The following is a 17603-nucleotide window of genomic DNA, read 5'->3' on the forward strand; positions in this document are numbered from 1 at the left end:
TAAACATGCGATTCAGATGGTCGGGTTACGGCGTGCTGTAGGGATCTTGGCGTGAAGGGGACGGGCCACACAGGCTGATGTAGCGTGCCTTTGTTCCCCGCGTAATGAGAGCTCTGAGCTGTCTGATGTCCCTACACGTCCAGCACATGACAGAGAGTAACAGCTAATAAATCACCGCTGTCCGTTAAACGCCAGCCACGGTGAGCCTGTCAAAACCTGAAAATATGTTATTTAAAACAAAGATACGGGGGGAAAATTCCAAGCAAAAGCCGGCACGCACCTTTCCTGAGCAACAAGGAGTTATTAGTGAACAACAGCCTACATGCTGGAAAACGTAACTAAAAATCATTAAGTAAAAATTATATTTACCATATATATTTACTATGTTTACTTAGAGTCCATTAATGCTTATAGTTAAAGCTAAATAGGCTTTCAAACAGAATTGTACTTTAATCTGAAAGCTGTCAACAGCAATAGCAGTGGCAGAAAAATCATCAGCCACTTTAGCACTGTGCTTAAAATATAAAGAAATTTGCTACGCTGTCAGTAGTCATTTCCTTTAGGTATCCTCAAGAAATTATTTTTGTCCAAACTCTGATGGTTTTGTTACTTAGTCCAGCAGTTCATCTGCAGGAACACAGATAGCCATACTAACGGTTCAAAAGAACACATATGGAAATACAAGTATTTACACAGCCTCATTTGGAACTATTTCAAAGATGTGTTACAATCTTTCTGCATAGACTATTACTGTGGAATGATGGAGATGGTTTGTGTTAGACAACAAAACAATTGTTGGCAGCAGTGTTTTGGAGATTCTCTGAGAAGGAAAGTCCTGACTACATGGCCCAGGATGGGCGTACAGATCCCAGGGAAAGAATACCATCTGAATTTCTTGGGATGTGCCGCAGTCAGGCAGACATCTGAGAAAAGGTGGTCTTTCCGCAAGATTAACCTCTGTGCCACCTTTAAAGCCTAGTCTATATGCCTTCAGGAAACTAATGAGAAATAATGAGGTCATCCGATCTGTCACAGACATGTGCAAATCCGATGGAAGTCCAGTACAGCCAATTTGCCACTTCTTAAAGAGCTTTATCTTTCGGTCTGATCTTCAGTGGAATTAGTAGGAGGACAAAAAAAGCAGGTGTGTGAAATCATCTGGTCCTGCTCCCTACCTCATAGATATAATACTGCTCAATTTTGATGCTTTATCTTTGTGGTACATGGGTTTGCGTACAGTACATGTCTAGGGTACACTCTGGAAATCTGGAATTAGAATTCCTCTGTTGCTGGTATAGATAGCGCATGCTTCATATTTTCATCATGCATGTATGCACACAAAAACATCACTGCAAATTATGTTTTGCGCACATTCAAACCAGTGTCACAATGGAGCTAATTTAAATTTTGAGACTTTTCATTGGACCTTAAGCAAGTACACCTTGTTGTAAAACAAGTTGACCAAAGAGCTACAGGTAAAAAAAAAAAAAGACACAAAAGCTGAAATTCGGGTAGCAGGTCACGTGAAACTCTCAGCAGACCTCTGGTGCAGAACGGATGCCCATGCTCAAACCAGCCTGTCCACACCCTGCCAGGCTTGGGGGGAGATCAAACCACATTTTCCATCTTTTCTTCAGCAGGACCAGCTGGGGCAGCCAGGCTCCTCTGAGCTGCTTTTCTCGGCAGACGCTGCTGAAGGCATATAACACGCTGCTGCTTGCTCACACCCAGCTTCTGTGGGTTTCCCTGGAGCTCTCGCAGGGACGATGGGCACCGTCCCTGTGGAGTTCAGCTTTGCAAAGGCATGTTGGTTGTCCCAGTAATCTCCAGAACAGGCAAAAAACCTCTGGGGATGCCAAGACAGCATACTTCCAGCCAAAACAGGATAAAATGAGCACAGTGGATACTCTCATAGAGCCACAGATCTGCAACAAACCCTTTCTGCACTGTTTCTGCACAAGTGCTGATGGATTAGGTATAGGTGCACTGCCTGACACCATGGTCTGCACATGCACAGGGGCCAAAAGCAAGCTTCACCATGAACAGAACAGCCCATTCATAACCAAAGGGGTGTATTGCTGTGGCAGATTTAGATGGGCATTTTGTGGGATTATCGCTGATTCCTTTATGGCTGTTGGGTACATAGTTTCTGGGCACTGGGTACTGGACAATTTTTGTGACTTATTTCCAGCCCAGCAGCACAGAATTCCCCAAAAGTCCCTTAAAAATGCCAATGCTTGCAGTACATATGTAAAAGACAGACATGCCTGCAATCCCCATTACAAACACTGACAAAGTGGCAAGAACTACAAAAATGGCATTTATTAATAGATTTTACCAAAGGTGTGGATTTAAGTCACACGACCTGGACTTGAGTAGCGAATTTGAAAACTTATGACTCAACACGACAATATCAATAAAAGATTTGCAATTCGACTTTGACTTGGAACTGGACTTAAGCTTTTAGACTTGAAAAAACTTGAGATGCCTCACGAATCCATTTTCAACATTATTTATTTCCAAGAGTCAAAATAACAGTGTCATATAACCGACTTTGATAATGCCATCTTGGAACTCGCTGTAACTCTAGCGAACTGAACTGCTCAGCTCTGATTCTACATCTACATAGCAACCAGAGAAATTCTGGAGCCAGTCACTGGCAACCTCTTGGGCTCCAGTGTACATTCAGGGTTTGTTCACATGGTGAAGCAGATTCTATAGCTACAATGATTTAAAAAACTGCCCATTTCTACTGAATTCTTCAATATGATGTACAAATATATAGGACATTGCTTGCTGATGAATATTCTACGCAGACATGCTAGCAAAGAAGCTAATAACTAGAGCACATTGCAATAACAGATTTACAGAATTGCCAGAGCAGGTAACCGCTAATATTGATCAGTAATAAAAAATAATAATAATAAATAAAGAATAAGAGTGAAAGTAAATCAATAATAACTTCCTGACCAAACACCGCATATAAAAATCCACTCTGCTCTTGGCAAAACTTATCACAGGCAGATTTTGTCATGGTTTGCATGTGGAATTTTGGTGGAATCATCTGCTCTGGCATGTGACTGTGCCCTAAAACTTTGGGCAGGCTTGACAGATGCTGCCACAAATAAAAACTATAAAGACTATGCGCTGGTGAATAAAAACAAGAACTGCAACATGCAAATTGTGGGGTAAAGAACACTGATGAAGATGCAACATCAAACTTTGACATTTGAAGCTACACAAAGAACAATAAGTCTTTGCCTAAATACATGAGTTTACTTAATAATTAATTAGCTAGCTAACTAAAAATAGGGAGCTAATAAGGCTAATAGTGAAAGCCTAATGTGAGGGAGTTCTCTTCCGACATTCCATGTAGGGTTTAACACGCAAGTTAAGTGCTGAAGACTTGACTTAAGGCTTGCCCTTATTGACTTGGGAGTATCAAGACTTGAGACATACTCATTACTTAGTGATATGTTAACTTAGTGACAGGATATTCAAGGATACTGCTAATCAAAATTGTCCTTCAAAAAATGTCCTATGCTGTTAAGGAGGATAGACTGGACTTCACACAACAGTGGATATATATAGAGAGTGTGTCACAACAAAAAGAACCTGTATAGAAGACTCTTTCTCTCTCTCACCCCCCCCCCCTCACCTTTGTGTCTTAGATTTCTTAGACTTCAAAGATCATTCAGCATGTCACTGAGTGAATCAAATCATTTGTAATGAACTGCGTGTATTAAAACATTCAGGTTACACATTACCTGAATGTTTTAATACACATTTTTATGGCTTGCCTGCTGAAATATCTGGAAGGTTTCATTTTGCAATGTCTCCGCACCCAGCTCACTATGTGAGCAAGCAGATGACTAGTAAAATCAATTTATAATTCTGCAGATCAGAAGGAGTAAACTCTACTGTCCTCCTCTCAGAGAATGAGATCTACTGCAGTCCTCGTGGACTGTTTTGAATAACTCACAGCCAGAACAGAATGTTATGAACATGAGCTGATGTTTAGAATGATTACATTATCCAACGCCCTCTCTCCATATGCTTCTCTCTTTCCCAGTACGGCGCTGTACCCAGAAAGACAAATGAGATGAACTAGATGGATTACCTGATAAGTGTCTTGATGACAGCTGTTAAAGCTATCGCTGGTATCAGACTCTCCATTTACCACCGGTAGGATCTGAACCTCATTACAGCCTCTGCATTGTGAGTAAGAGTGTGTGGAGCGAAGAGGAGGTGGGTGTGGTGTGACGGTGTGTTAAAACACAGTTAAAATGGGGAGGAAGTCACTCGGGAGGACAGGCAGCAGAAAGGGAGGCTTCGAGATCGATGAAAGCGAGGCCTTTGGCTTGACAACGCTGGAAAAACTCAGCATAGCAGCTTCCCTTCTTCCTCGCTCCTTCAGTGCCTTTCTTCCAGCATTTATCTCTCCTGCTAGCCCTCGTCTAGCCTGCCATCTCTTTCTCTGGTTAGCTTCAGTTGCAGCACACAGACCCCTTGCTCTGGACCATCTTCCCACATAAGGAGAAGGAATTGGCTGGGCAAAGCTTGCACTCTGTGAAGAGGGCTTGTTGTGACAGAACACCCTCTGAGCGCTCGGTCAGGTGGATGTGAATGCTGTTGCTTGTCCCTCCGGCTCCTAGTGAAAAAGCAACTGGCAGAGTGTGAACCTGCTTTAATTTGGCTTTAGCTTTCACTTGAGCCTGCCAGTCTGCAAAGTATTTTTCAGTGAGATAAGATCACACAGACACACTTAAATGTAATAATAAACAGCTGCTTCTTAAGTGAATTCAGTGTTGTTGTTTTTTTCTTAAAAACATGTCTAAGTCAACATAATGCAGCACTGTAAGGTGTTGAATAAGCAGAGGAGTGGACAAATTAGGACAGTACTTTGTAACAGTTTATGTGTGTCATTCCTAAAATCACTTCCAGTAAGTCAGCAATTAGCTTTAATGTTAGCCCTGAAAAAACATCCCGTTATGGCTGACAGACATGAACATCTTAGCTAAGATGACAGGAAGAATGTAACTTTGGGAGGGTCAACTGCGAAGCTGGATTATGAAGTCATGACTGAAATTGTGATCACATCAAAGTGGGCTTTGTGCTGGGATCTGATACCACGTGACAATGTGAGGTTTTGTTCTGGGAGAAGCTCCCCTCAAAAGGAACCCAGATTAATTTGCCACACATCACTTTTGCTTAAAATCAAAATTCACAGAGGACGTGGAAGGGGTGAGGATCCAGGCAAAACAGAATTGTAAACTGTCAGAAAACAAAGGGTTTCTTGCCTTCCTCAGCATGCTCTTTTATTGTGGAGACGAGGAGAAGTGGGGCAAGGTTAGAGGTTATTCCACAAGGATAGCAGCTTCAGTTTATACCACAAGCTTATAAGCAGAAGGTTATCTTAGGTGATTAAAACTGGAAGCCCCACTGCACTAAGGCAGGGAAGTGACTTTTTTAGATGTAGCAAGCCCAGGATGTCTGGGTGCTTGGGCCTGCAGGTCCTGACACACTCCTCTGGGTGCCTGTTTCAGTCACATCTGTAATGGCCTTACCTCACAAAACCCATTGGGTTCAAGTTCTTCTCTGTTTTCACAAGAAGATCTTTGCCAACACCTGAAGCTTGTCTAAAAATACTGCAATTACATCTGATATAACCACAGAATGTAAAATGCAAAAAAAGTGAGCCTAGTTTGACAAATAGTAAGCGTGAGCTAAGAGATTTTATAGTGATTGCATCAGCTGGACTCCACAACAAAATTCACAGTTGGGAGGAGACAGGAAGCTTCAAATGGTAGTTATTTAGTTTTAATGAATCATATAACCATCCAGGCATGACTAAATATTATTGGATACTGGAGCACAGCGCTGTCACTCAGTTGCTTCCAGTGGAATGTGGAACCAATCAGATTCCACTCCACTTGATTCCATATTGAACTGCATTGGATCCAGATGTCCATACAGATCTCATGATGGCTGGACATGAAACTAAATTCAAACTAGGCTTCTTGTTTGTTTTTGTTCATTGCACAAACAGACAGTCAGCTCGCCTAAATGTAAGGTTTTATCCATCTGCTCAGAAGTGTGAGAGGCTTTTGATTTCATTTCTAAGTCACACTTTCCAGAATTCGCAACATGTCAGCCAAGTGGCAATATTGCTCACTTAGCCTGACGACTCCAAAAACCATCCATCTCACGCCCAGCTGAACTGGCAGGACTTTAGAGATCATTCATGCAGCTGCGCTAAAAATAAAAAATCCATGTATGTGTGTGTGTGTGTGTGTTTTCAAGTGTCCTCGAACCATACATATGCAGTGTAGTGAGGGGAGCGGATCATACTTGAGCACATGTTGATCTCGGGGCCCCGGGTGCCGTAGTAGCCTGAGGGACAGACGTGGAGGCACTCTCCATACTGCCTCATCCTCTCACGCCGCAGGAAGAGGAAGAGCTTAGGTTGGCATGTCATACACCCGTTGTCCTTCGAACACACTGAGCAGCCTTTGCAGATTGGGTAAACATAGCTAGCTGAAACACAAGAGAAAACAGATCCTGGTTATACGGGGTAATGAAGGCACACTGCGGGCTCACTCGCCCAAATGATACAAGAAGCAGGGGTATCAGTTAGGCCTGTTAGTCTGGTGCTGTAGGTTGTAGAATTACAAGGCACATTTAAAAGGCATGATACTATATTCAATAGCTATAATTGTCCAGCAGTACATCTGTGGAAGAAAATTTTCACCTATTCCTAGTAAAAGAAATACAATGAATCAAGAAATAGTCATTTATGTGAACCTCTTCTACATTTCTAGAAAAAAAAGTCTATTTTGCATGTGAACAGAGCACTGATTTGATTCAGGGCTTAACTCCTGAGCATAGCGTTGAGACAACCCCTGAAAGCCCAAAACCACAGTGACTACGAGAAGGATCGTGTTGCTGGTGGGAGACAAAGGAGCCAGTAACAACCAGACTGTTCCACAGTCAACGTCTCCTAATGTAAACTCCTTAGTGTCCAGTTTACAGGAAAATGTCCTTGGGCGCACACAATCGCTGCAAACGAGAGACACTGCTATTGATTGGAGCCAAGTTTTAAATATTACATGCCAAGACAGGGTAACATGCCTAACTGGATGACCTACCACAATACTTTATAAAATATCATGCTAGGAACTGTGGGTGAAAGAACAGAAAAAGGTACTATGGTGACCAGTATATCTCTAACCTCTTTTTAAGGACAGTCTTAAAAAACAGAATATTTTTCATTAAGAACTAAGATTACGGTCATCAAGGGACAATTGCTATAGAGAGAATCTAGTTGTTAATCAACCTCGATAAATGTAAATTTATTATCTTAGACTGGAGAAATGGGAATGTTAAAGCCTGCTCACAGATAAGTATTCTACATATGAATCTTTCTAGAGAGATTATACTGAGCCTTTGCAGAATCTATGTTTGTTTCAGTGTGAGTGTTGTACCAATCCCTCAGTGATCTTTCTGGGTAAGCCACCGCTCAGTGTGAACACAACTCTCCACCTCTTATAACCTTCATCTTCTGCTCCGCACCCCACCATACCTCTTCCATCATCTAGAAAGTAAACTAACCTAAACTAAACTGAACAAAACCAAACTGAAATAACATACATTCTGGAAACAACAATACAGCAGGAGGTAATCTAACAGTACCCAATGCTATCAAGCTATCAACATGCCCTGTGAGTCTTTCCAGACATGCAATGTATACACATGTATATACCACACTGGATATATTGTTGTCCAAGGTAAATAGTGCATCTCATTCAGTCATTACATATTTTATTAGAACAAAAACAGTGTTTGAGTGGCTGCCTCCAGGAAATTGAACCCTAAGCAAATATCAAAGGCAGCTCAGCTTCTCAAACAGAGCTGATACTGACACCAAAGGAGATTAAAACTGCTGCTTTTACACTAGGTAATTGGTATGGCAGTGATAACAAAGAAGGATATATAAAATTTCTGTTTATCTGTTTCATGTTCTGGACTCTCAACATGTGATGAGGAAACAAAACTGGACACATCGCTACCCAACCGCATCATGCATAAATGCAGACATATGGTGTACACTTTGGATGTGTTTATAGTAACCTGACGTTCACAGCAAATTGGCAAGCTCTCCTTTCCCCAACCTAAACTCTTTAGACCTGATTGCTATCATAGCATGGAGAACTGAGGAAACCAGGTCCAGCATGGGGCTAGAGGTGGGAAATGCAGGCTAATTTTGGGCCACTTGTTCGACTAACTAGCTGGTGGGTGGTACTGTTCTTCTTTCCTACTAATGTGTAATTATTTTAAATTCATCCAGCCACCAGCCCAGTCATCCATTTCAACAAAATATTTAATAATATTTTAATAAATAATCATTGTGAGTTTGAGCAACACAGATATCAAGTCTAATTGCTTCACGTAATTGATTGTGGCTAGCACGACCTGCTCCTGCTGGGCATGTGCACTGTGAGGAATCGTTCAGCTTGCTGTTCATTGTGCAACATGCAGCCTGGCCTTGTGTCGGCCGCACGTGCAGGTGTGAGCTCGCTCTAACCACCGCAGCCAAGAGTGACGGAAAACTGCAAGGGGAAGGCCCAGCCAATGGCTGAAGGGGCCTTAGTTTTAGCTGCAGTGAGCTTTTGGAGGAAGGATCAGACTCAACCAGTCTCGGGCAGGGGTGTCCAACTGCTGCCTTAGAGGACACAGGGCTTCCACATTTTATGGAAATCTTTCCACTGCCAACTGACTCATACCTGAGGCTATGACAGCTATGACTGGAGTCTCTTACCCTCCCCCTCCCCCCCACAGATTTCATCAATTGCTCTAGAGGATTGAATTCTAAACCAGAAAGTATGGCCTTATGCCAAGATCACTGTTGAAGACAACCTTTCACATTCAGTAGACAGTTATCTAGGAAAGGACACAACCAAAGGCACATGCATCAGTAGCACTTATTTCATACTCAACAGTCAACTCATTTTCATGTTCAACCTGAGATAAATAGCGAACTATGGTTGCACATGAATCAATGTCAACTGGAGGCTATTAGTGGATAAAGTCTGTGTCTCACTCATAAACAGTCTGCCATTATAATGCTACACTGCTTCTAAGAGAAACTGTGCAAGCCAGCCTTCCTTCATATATAAACCGTGTCATGGACCATGTTTTTAAGGCATAGTAGAATTCTTACAGTCGAAGTGCACTGGTGCCTGGGAAGTCCTGGCTTACAGTGAATTATAGTAGATAACCATAATTTTGCTGTAAAGTGTTTTTTTTTTTTGTACCAAGAGTTGTGGGAGTGTGTGCTTTTATATTCTACACCTGCACCGATATCTAGAGAGTGCTTTATGCTGACAATGTGTGTATTGTGGAATTCTACAGAAGAAATTATTGCTCTAAATCAAATCAAGGAACTCCCCTATTTTTTACACCCTGACATTGTATTCCAAGAGCTAATGGAAATAAAGAGCTTAGATGTTTGCGCTATTTAAAAAAACATGACACAAGTTAAGGCATATTTTCCCCATACCGCCATAGTGTAAAAAAGTGACACCTACCTCTCAGTGAGGTATTCCCCATCACATAGTTCCAACATAACCTAGTTTAAAAATGCCACTCAAACAAAACATCAATGACTAGAATTTAAGCACAGTCATCTAAAGAATCGACACGTGCCAAATGCTCTAGAGTCAAAATCACCATTAAAGATTACAAATAAATAAAAAGACACAGAAGAGCTTTACAATGACCAAGAGTCAAGGAAAATACTGTTAAAAATTTTCAGTGTGAAAGTGATGTTAGAGAAAGCGACACAATTGATCATCAGAATAAATCTGATGCATGTCTGTCAGCTAGAATGGTGCCTGTGGGAGACATGCATCTGGACTAATTGATTACAGGTACAGACTACAGGTCTTGATTTACTTAGTAAGACTGGATTGCTATCCTTGTTATTTTGTTCTTAGTTGTGTTTGTACTTATTCCTCAGGCTTTCTCTCCGGTTTGAGAATGTATAACTCGTCACGGGGACAACACTTTTTTTCTTTCGGAACTAATAATGATGTGACTTGACCTTGGAGTAATCAGCATGCAGCAGCTCCAAATGTACTTTACAGAGAGACCTCAAACATCAGTGCAGACAAACGGCGCAATAATTTCAGTTCGCAAGCCTCAAGGCAATGAGAACTAAAATCCAATTTGTTAAGGGTAAAATATCCTTCCAACATAATTCTGTGGTACTGTTCCTCTGTCTTGGCTGTAATGGGGAAGTTGGGAGATGACTTCAGATGAGCTCCACATTTCGCCCCCTCATTTGTGTACATCACGGGTGCAAGATGTGAGGCATAACGGCTTGTTTGGACTGGGCTGCTTTCATTCAGCCCAAAGAGGTTTAGTGCATAAAGTCTGTTTTGAATGGTGATAAAGGGCAATTAGTGCCATAGCAAGACCCAGCTGCAGAGAGCTCGGCCTCAGGTACATTTAATGACTTCTAAACAACTGTGATGGGCATCGACTGCATTTGCCAGGGCCCTGCCTGGGATGGGGGGAGGGGGAAGGTTTGGCAGGCTCCATACCTTCATTCCTACCTCCCTTTCTCTCCTAGACACATGCACATATAACAGCAACACCCCCCTACACACACTGCTCTCACGCCCTCGCTGGTCTCTATAACCACATAGTGTAGTATGACTCATTTAAAGTTTCTGCAAATTCAGAACCATAAAATGCTGCGATTTCAACTCTGTGATTGCGAGCTCTAACTACTCCCTATGGAGATCACATACACAAAGCAAGTTACCCACATCACTGAGGGTCATTTTGTGCTCATCCAATTAGTGAGAGTTGTGTAAAAGACAGATGTGGTGTCATTAGTAAGCAACTCAAGAACATGGCCCAGAGGAACCCCCCCCCCCCCCATACTCTCCTATTCAGTTATGAATGTTCCAATGAGAGCCTCACACAGCACAGCACATTTGCTTTTCAAACTTGTACTGCACGAGAGTCATGCAAAGTGCACCATCTTCAAAAGAGAGAATATTCAACATCAGAGCAGAGCAGCCTTCAGCAAGAGTTCCCTCACAAAAAAATGTAAGACAAGATTTCTTGAAACTCAAGTGAGAATATAGTGCACATGAAGAAAGAAAACTAGAAATATGCACCTGTTCACAAAAAAAGATTAAATAGCTTCACAATCATGTCAAGAAAATTTTCTATGTAAACAGCCAAAGGACTGGGTAAACCTCAGCCCTCAACAGCTAAACCCACAGGCTTCTTATGCGGTCTCTGCTCTGCGGTGAAAATTAAGTTTGCCAACAGAACCATGTATGTGTAACTTTCCTGAAAGTGTTTGGGTAGTGCACTTCTAAAAGGCATCATTATAAAGGCTACAGTCCACCACAGAAGAAATGTGCAGTTGGTTTCTCTGACTTCAGATGTTATGTCATCAAGATCTTTGCTAAAGTTTGAAAAATGAACTGAATGCATGACAAAATGCTTCTGCTGCCTGTGCCTGGGACTCATGTCCATTCAGCAGAACTTTCAGATGGTCTACCTGAAGCATGGCTGTGTCCCTGGCAGCTCTGTACGGTTCTGCGCTATTTGGGGCAGTATATGAAAAATGATGTTAAACCACCTACATTTGGTACAAATCACTTTACACTATAGTTATAAAAAATGAGGACTGGTGCTGGTGGTTGAGCAGGCAGGGCACATTATGCCCAGAAAGCACTCTGCAATCCTAGTTTAGCAGAAAATATGGCCATTGCCTCTAACTACTTTACAGCTGGAAGTAGTCGGGATTTTGGGATTCAAGCCTTTATTTTTCCAGTTTTCTTTAACAGCTCGTACTGTATGCATATGTTTACAATTTAGGGCAAACCCACCACTTATAATGATTTTGCAGCACGTGTCTGAGTAAACACATTGGTTTTATGGACTTAATAGCTTAGCTACATTCCTGGGTTGCAGGCCTGGGGGCATGGCAGACACTGAGGTTTGCAGATTGGATCTCAGATTGGATCTCAGCGCTTAAATTGGTTTATCTGATATAAAACGTGTCCAAAAACAACAGGTAGCCTGCAGTCTGAGCGAAAGTGACTAAAGCTGTGTCTCAGAACACTGCTGTTACTGAAATGCAAAGTCTCTTGTATTTGGGCTTGATGAATTAATAGCTATTAAAATCTGCATTAATCAGTTATCTATACCCAGTCTTCCAGCTGCAGTGATCATACTGTGAACTGCTTGATACTAAAGTGGGAAGAGTATCGTGAACCATCCAAACAGGGCCGGGAGGACTGCACCACACCTGTCTGCTCCAGGGCTACCTACCAGCCTGATTCCCACTGAGGGTGCAACAGAGTCTGCTTAAGTACCAAAACAACGGAACGTCTTCAGGCGCAGCTCTCCGCAGACACACCAAGCTCTCCGCAGACACACCAAGCTCTCCGCAGACACACCAGAGTACCAATTCATGTGAAAGTCGCTGGGAGGCCAGAATGACTTGTACTGGTGCTGGGAGGTCAGGAGCCTCTTGGAACTGTAGGTAATATACACAGTAATCCATCAAAGGCTGTGTGAGGTGACACAAGCATGTGTTTTGTGTTTTCCTTTTTTTGGGGGGGCATGATTTGGACCTTTACCACTTCTCAAGTAACTCCCAGGGCAGTAAAATAGTGTTAATCTCACTATTGAAAAGAGCTAGTGAGAACCAGAGACAGAGGAAGCAGAGGGGAAAAGGTGAGAGAAGGAGAGAAAGACAGAGGAAAGAGAAAAGACAGAAAGTGTAAAGAGAGGCACAGGAACAAGAATGTCAGAGACAGAGAGAGAGAAGTGAGAGAAAGTTAGAAAGGGTGGGAAATGGAATGGCTCAAATTAGCACACCTGTTGGTGATTTATCACACATAAAACTCACACCTAATTTTCACACCTGTAACTGGATGTGCTCGGCATGCTATAACTCACTCCCACATGGTGTTCTTCAGGAGCCGGCTGTGTGCTGAGTGCAGGAAGAAGCACCGGCACCTTAGCCACTGATGAGTGAAGCAGTCTGGGACTGTTATCATCATACACTGAGTCTTCCCTCTCCACATCACCGCCTCTGGGCCACTGGATCCCAGAGCACATCCCCACACCACACCCAACATGTCTTACCAGCAGGGAACCCTGACCCTTTTGAGGTTTTTGTACATTATACAGACACCCCTACTCACACACACACACACACACACACACACACACACACACACACACACACACACACACACACACACAGACACAGACACAGACACACACACAGACACACACACACACACACACACATGCACACACAGACACACACACACACACACACAGACACAGACACACACACACACACACACACACACAGACACACACACACACACGCACACACACACACGCACACACATACACACCAACTCCAAGACTTCTCTCTTTCCCAAGCCTTAAACTTTTCATCCATCCATTGCAATCCTTGAGAAACCAAATCCTGCTGCACAGTTGTACATCATTACCCTTTAATAAGATTCCCTCACCAGCTCCTATCGTAGGCTAGCTCCAACCTGCTCCGAGAGGCCAGCTAAGAAATGCTCCGCAGGGTCAAAAGGGTGGAGCACCACAGGGTGCCCACAGACAGTCAAGCACCGACTCACACATATGGCCCTGGCCACTCAGACAGAACTTCAAAAGGCAGATGCCCAATACTGGCATTCTGGTTTGTCAAACATCACCAGCAGTTACATGACTCCTAGCACCTTCTTTATTCTCCACAGACCTCACTATCATGACACGGAAATAAGGCTTCAGATAGGACATAATGTCTCAAGACATAAAATATTTTTTTTAAAATCAAACTGAAGACACCAATCTGCCTTTATATAAAGAAAGCAGTTATAACACTAAAATAAACTTCAATATAGTTCTAAGATATTTGTCAAAGAGGTTATATAAAAACTAGCATTTTTAAGAAAAAGGCAAATGATTTGTGAAAACAGTACTCACACCAGGAGGTTAAGATAGTATGAAGGTAAAATGACACCTTTCGCTATTTCCTGCACACATGGTTGAGATGACACATGCACTCTGAGTGTCATTATGAGTTTTCCAGATCCTGACCTAAACTCCTACCTTGCAGGTGAAGACACGCAACACACCTTGTAGATATAAATGAAACCCATACAGATGCGTTCCATTCACACTCTTCTCAGACCTGCTGCAGCCAAGAGCTGTTTCCTCTTACACAAAGAGCCCTGCCACACACTCCCTCTCTCTCTCACACACACACACAGCTCCCCACTGCCCTGAGAGTCATCTATCCCACTGATAAAACTATTTCAGCAGCGGTGTTATCAGCATCTACCTATGTTTTAACTGAAGTGACACATTTTCCAGGCCTTACACATGTAGAATGTGGGGTCAGGCAGTGGCATCACTGAAACCATTAGCGAGTACACATGTAAACTACACATGACCTCTGCCTGTGTGCACCTATCTACCCCCCCCCCACCCCCACCCCCCACCCCGACCCCCTGTCTGTGACAGCTGTTTACGCAAGAGAAGACAGGCTACTCCTGAGGCCTGGCTCTGGTCCAAATAAAACAGCACAGAGTTGAAGAAAAGTCAGCCAAGATGTAATACAAGTGGATAACCAAGAGGGGGAAAAAAGCAGGAATCTGAAAAATGCTGATGGCTAGTTTTCCCTGCCCCATGCCTTTTCTCTACCACAGGCTGGCTCCTGCTGCACAGCCCAGGTTTTTGGGGTGGGGGAGAAGAAATACAAAGATTCGTGCTGCAAAATGCATAATCCCACCACAACAGAGGTTCTTTGCGAGAAAATACAATCTGAAGCCAAGAAGGCGGAATATTGTTTTGGCAGGTATTTGTGTATTAAAATCATATGAATTTGCCCAAATAATGCACAGCTGTTTGAAATGGCAATTTTCTGCTCTTCTCTGGGCAATGGACTCAACAAAGAAGACAGCTACACCTGTGCCACACAGCCCAGGCCTGCCTCCTGGGCTTCTGCGGCTGCCTGCCTTTCTAACACAAAAGGCTCGCGAAACATCTTAGTGACAGTGATAGAACTAATTGAAGGTTTTTTTATGCAAAGCCATAACAATGTTATAACCCTATCACTACTTTTACAGTATAGGAGCATGTATCAGAGCCTGTCAATCAAAACGCGTTTGCCTGGCATATGTGACTGGTGAATGGACCGGCAATAGTATTCAAAAAACAGCCTGTTGCCAGTGAGAGTGTGTATCTACTGTTAGTGACCCTCAAGGACCTCTCCTCCAACAGAGCCTATCTTTAAAGACAGAGAGAGAGAGAGAGAGAGAGAGAGCGAGAGAGAGAGAGAGAGAGGGAGAGGGAGGAAGGAGAGTGAGACAGAAAGGTAAAGAATGAATGAGAAGGGAGAGAATGGAGAGAAAGGAGAGACAGCACCAGGAGTCTCTACTGACTTTCATGCATGGCCCTGACTGACACAACACCAGGGCTTCTGCACAGGCAGCAGGGTGACCCAACAGGCCAGCAGGGGCAGGTTAAGCTCCACAGTAAGTTAGCCAAGCAGCACTAAGGGTGGACAAAGATTATGAGAGGGCAGCAAGAGGAGGCCTGACCCTGACTCTGTCCACGTCCTCCGGCCGGCCTAATTACAGCCCTGCAGAGCCCTGAGCGCCTCTGTTCCATCTTACCAGTTTCCGTCCATCCCGGAGTAAAGAGCAGGCGTGCTGACATGGGCTTCGACGTGGAGTGGCAGCATAATTAGATGCCCTATAGCACGCAGGGGAACAGGGAGGGCCTGTCTATCTGTCCAACGCTAGAGGTTTGGGGGAGGGGTGCCAGCAGCCATGCACTGCCCTGTCATCATCATGGCCAACCATGTAGGTGTGGTTATAAATATCTATCAGACAGGCCCCTGTGCCTAGCGCCTGCTGTGTGTGTGTGTGTGTGTGTGTGTGTGTGTGTGTGTGTGTGTGTGTGTGTGTGTGTGTGTGTACGCATCTGTGGAGGCCTCCAGAGCTCCGGTTACAGCAAGGCTTTAGAGATTGATCAGAGTTAGGCAGGAGGCAGCACACACAGGGAGACATGTTAGCAACAGCACACCCAAATGTAAAACCGAACAGCACTAACTCCCGGAGGAACAGGCACATGCGTATTCTGGAAGTAGAACCAGTTCGAGTTCTCAATCTCGGCAGCTGTACTTAGAGATGCTGATTAACTCTATAAGCTGTCCCAAACAGTCCGTCGACAGCCCATTAACCAGTCATGGCTCCTGGCTCTCCTGAGCTGACATTACACAGGGTGTTGAGGATGTGAGCTCTGGCTTGTGGTGCCCTAAATAATTATAATGGGTCAAGTACAGGTCAGGTTGCAGGGTGAGAGGCCTTATTGATATGCACTCAGGACATGTACATAAAGTCAAGTATCAGTGGTTAACCTCACTCACTTTTTGACTTTTGAAACGTTCATGTTAATATCATCTTTAATCTTTACTTTAACATTTAGTTGAAACCCAGGGTAATAAACAAATAATAAAGACACTCAGCACAGGTGGAAATATCTAACCATTTGTCTAATCTGCAAATCCATGATATACTGCAACTACCATGACTGGAATTCATTACTTGAAATATAAAGTAAAAGCAGTGAGCATTTGACACAGAACTGCTGAAGCTCTTATGTTTCTGATGTGTTCATTTCATGTCCTGCCTTTAAGTGACTCACTGGTTTACCATATTTAGTAGCTTTATTAGAAATATTAGCCTGTTCATTAGCCTCATGTGGCAGACCAGCCGGTGACCTCAGTCCATTCAATGAACACATCTATGGTTTCAAATTGAAACTAAGACGCTGCCATGTATATACGCATATGCATGTATCTGCATACGAAATCTGAGCCTTGTGCAAGTGACTACTTTGTAGCTGTGTCGCTAGTCTATATAAAAAAGCACAGTGGTCTCTCACACTGCTGTAACTTCTAGAAGTAGTGTGGCAGTGACTCATCAGATGTTGGTACAAACTGCATTCCAAAAGGAATTTGGATCTTTAACTGCTTTTTTTTTTATATCAGATTTTGTTCGATCCGTGTAATGACTGAAAAACGAAGCAGGTGATATTCCTATGCATTTGTGGGCTGGCCCAAAATTGCAGACTGTGACAAAAGTCTACAAATTTTCAGCTTTGATTAATCATCTTCTTGTTCTATCACAATAGGCACTGTAAGCATTAAGTGATCTTAAAGGAAAGAAAAAGAAATGTTTGAGATTTTACTTAAGGGGAAGAGTACTGAATTGAAAGGCAGATGTTGCTATTTTGGCTCAGGCTTCAATGATGTATGGGGCTTGCTATTGAGGGAAAAACAAAGGTGAAGGTTGAAAAAATCTCCCACTCACTCAGGTGGGACGTCAGACTTGTTTTCAGATCCAGTTTCCTATCACCATTGGGAAATGTGGATTGTATGTAATAAGTTCGTTTTTTACAGTGCGGTAAAATGTGGGCTGAAAGAAAACCATCTGTTTGGCATTTAAAATTGTCAGCATATGGGATGCTCTGAT

At 43.1% G+C, this 17603-nt stretch overlaps 1 protein-coding gene across 1 annotated transcript in view; it reads right to left on the reverse strand.

Annotated features, from left to right (window-relative positions):
• rspo2 (R-spondin 2) overlaps window positions 1-17603 on the reverse strand; it is a 43192-nt gene that overhangs the window by 18560 nt on the left and 7029 nt on the right. The window contains exon 3 of the mRNA XM_027024278.3: window positions 6352-6537. Within this exon, the coding sequence (XP_026880079.1) occupies window positions 6352-6537 (186 nt within the window). The remainder of the gene's footprint in view (window positions 1-6351; window positions 6538-17603) is intronic.

Source organism: Electrophorus electricus, chromosome 14 (genome assembly GCF_041902795.1).
Source record: "Electrophorus electricus isolate QZ-2024a chromosome 14, ASM4190279v1, whole genome shotgun sequence".
NCBI lineage: Eukaryota > Metazoa > Chordata > Actinopteri > Gymnotiformes > Gymnotidae > Electrophorus > Electrophorus electricus.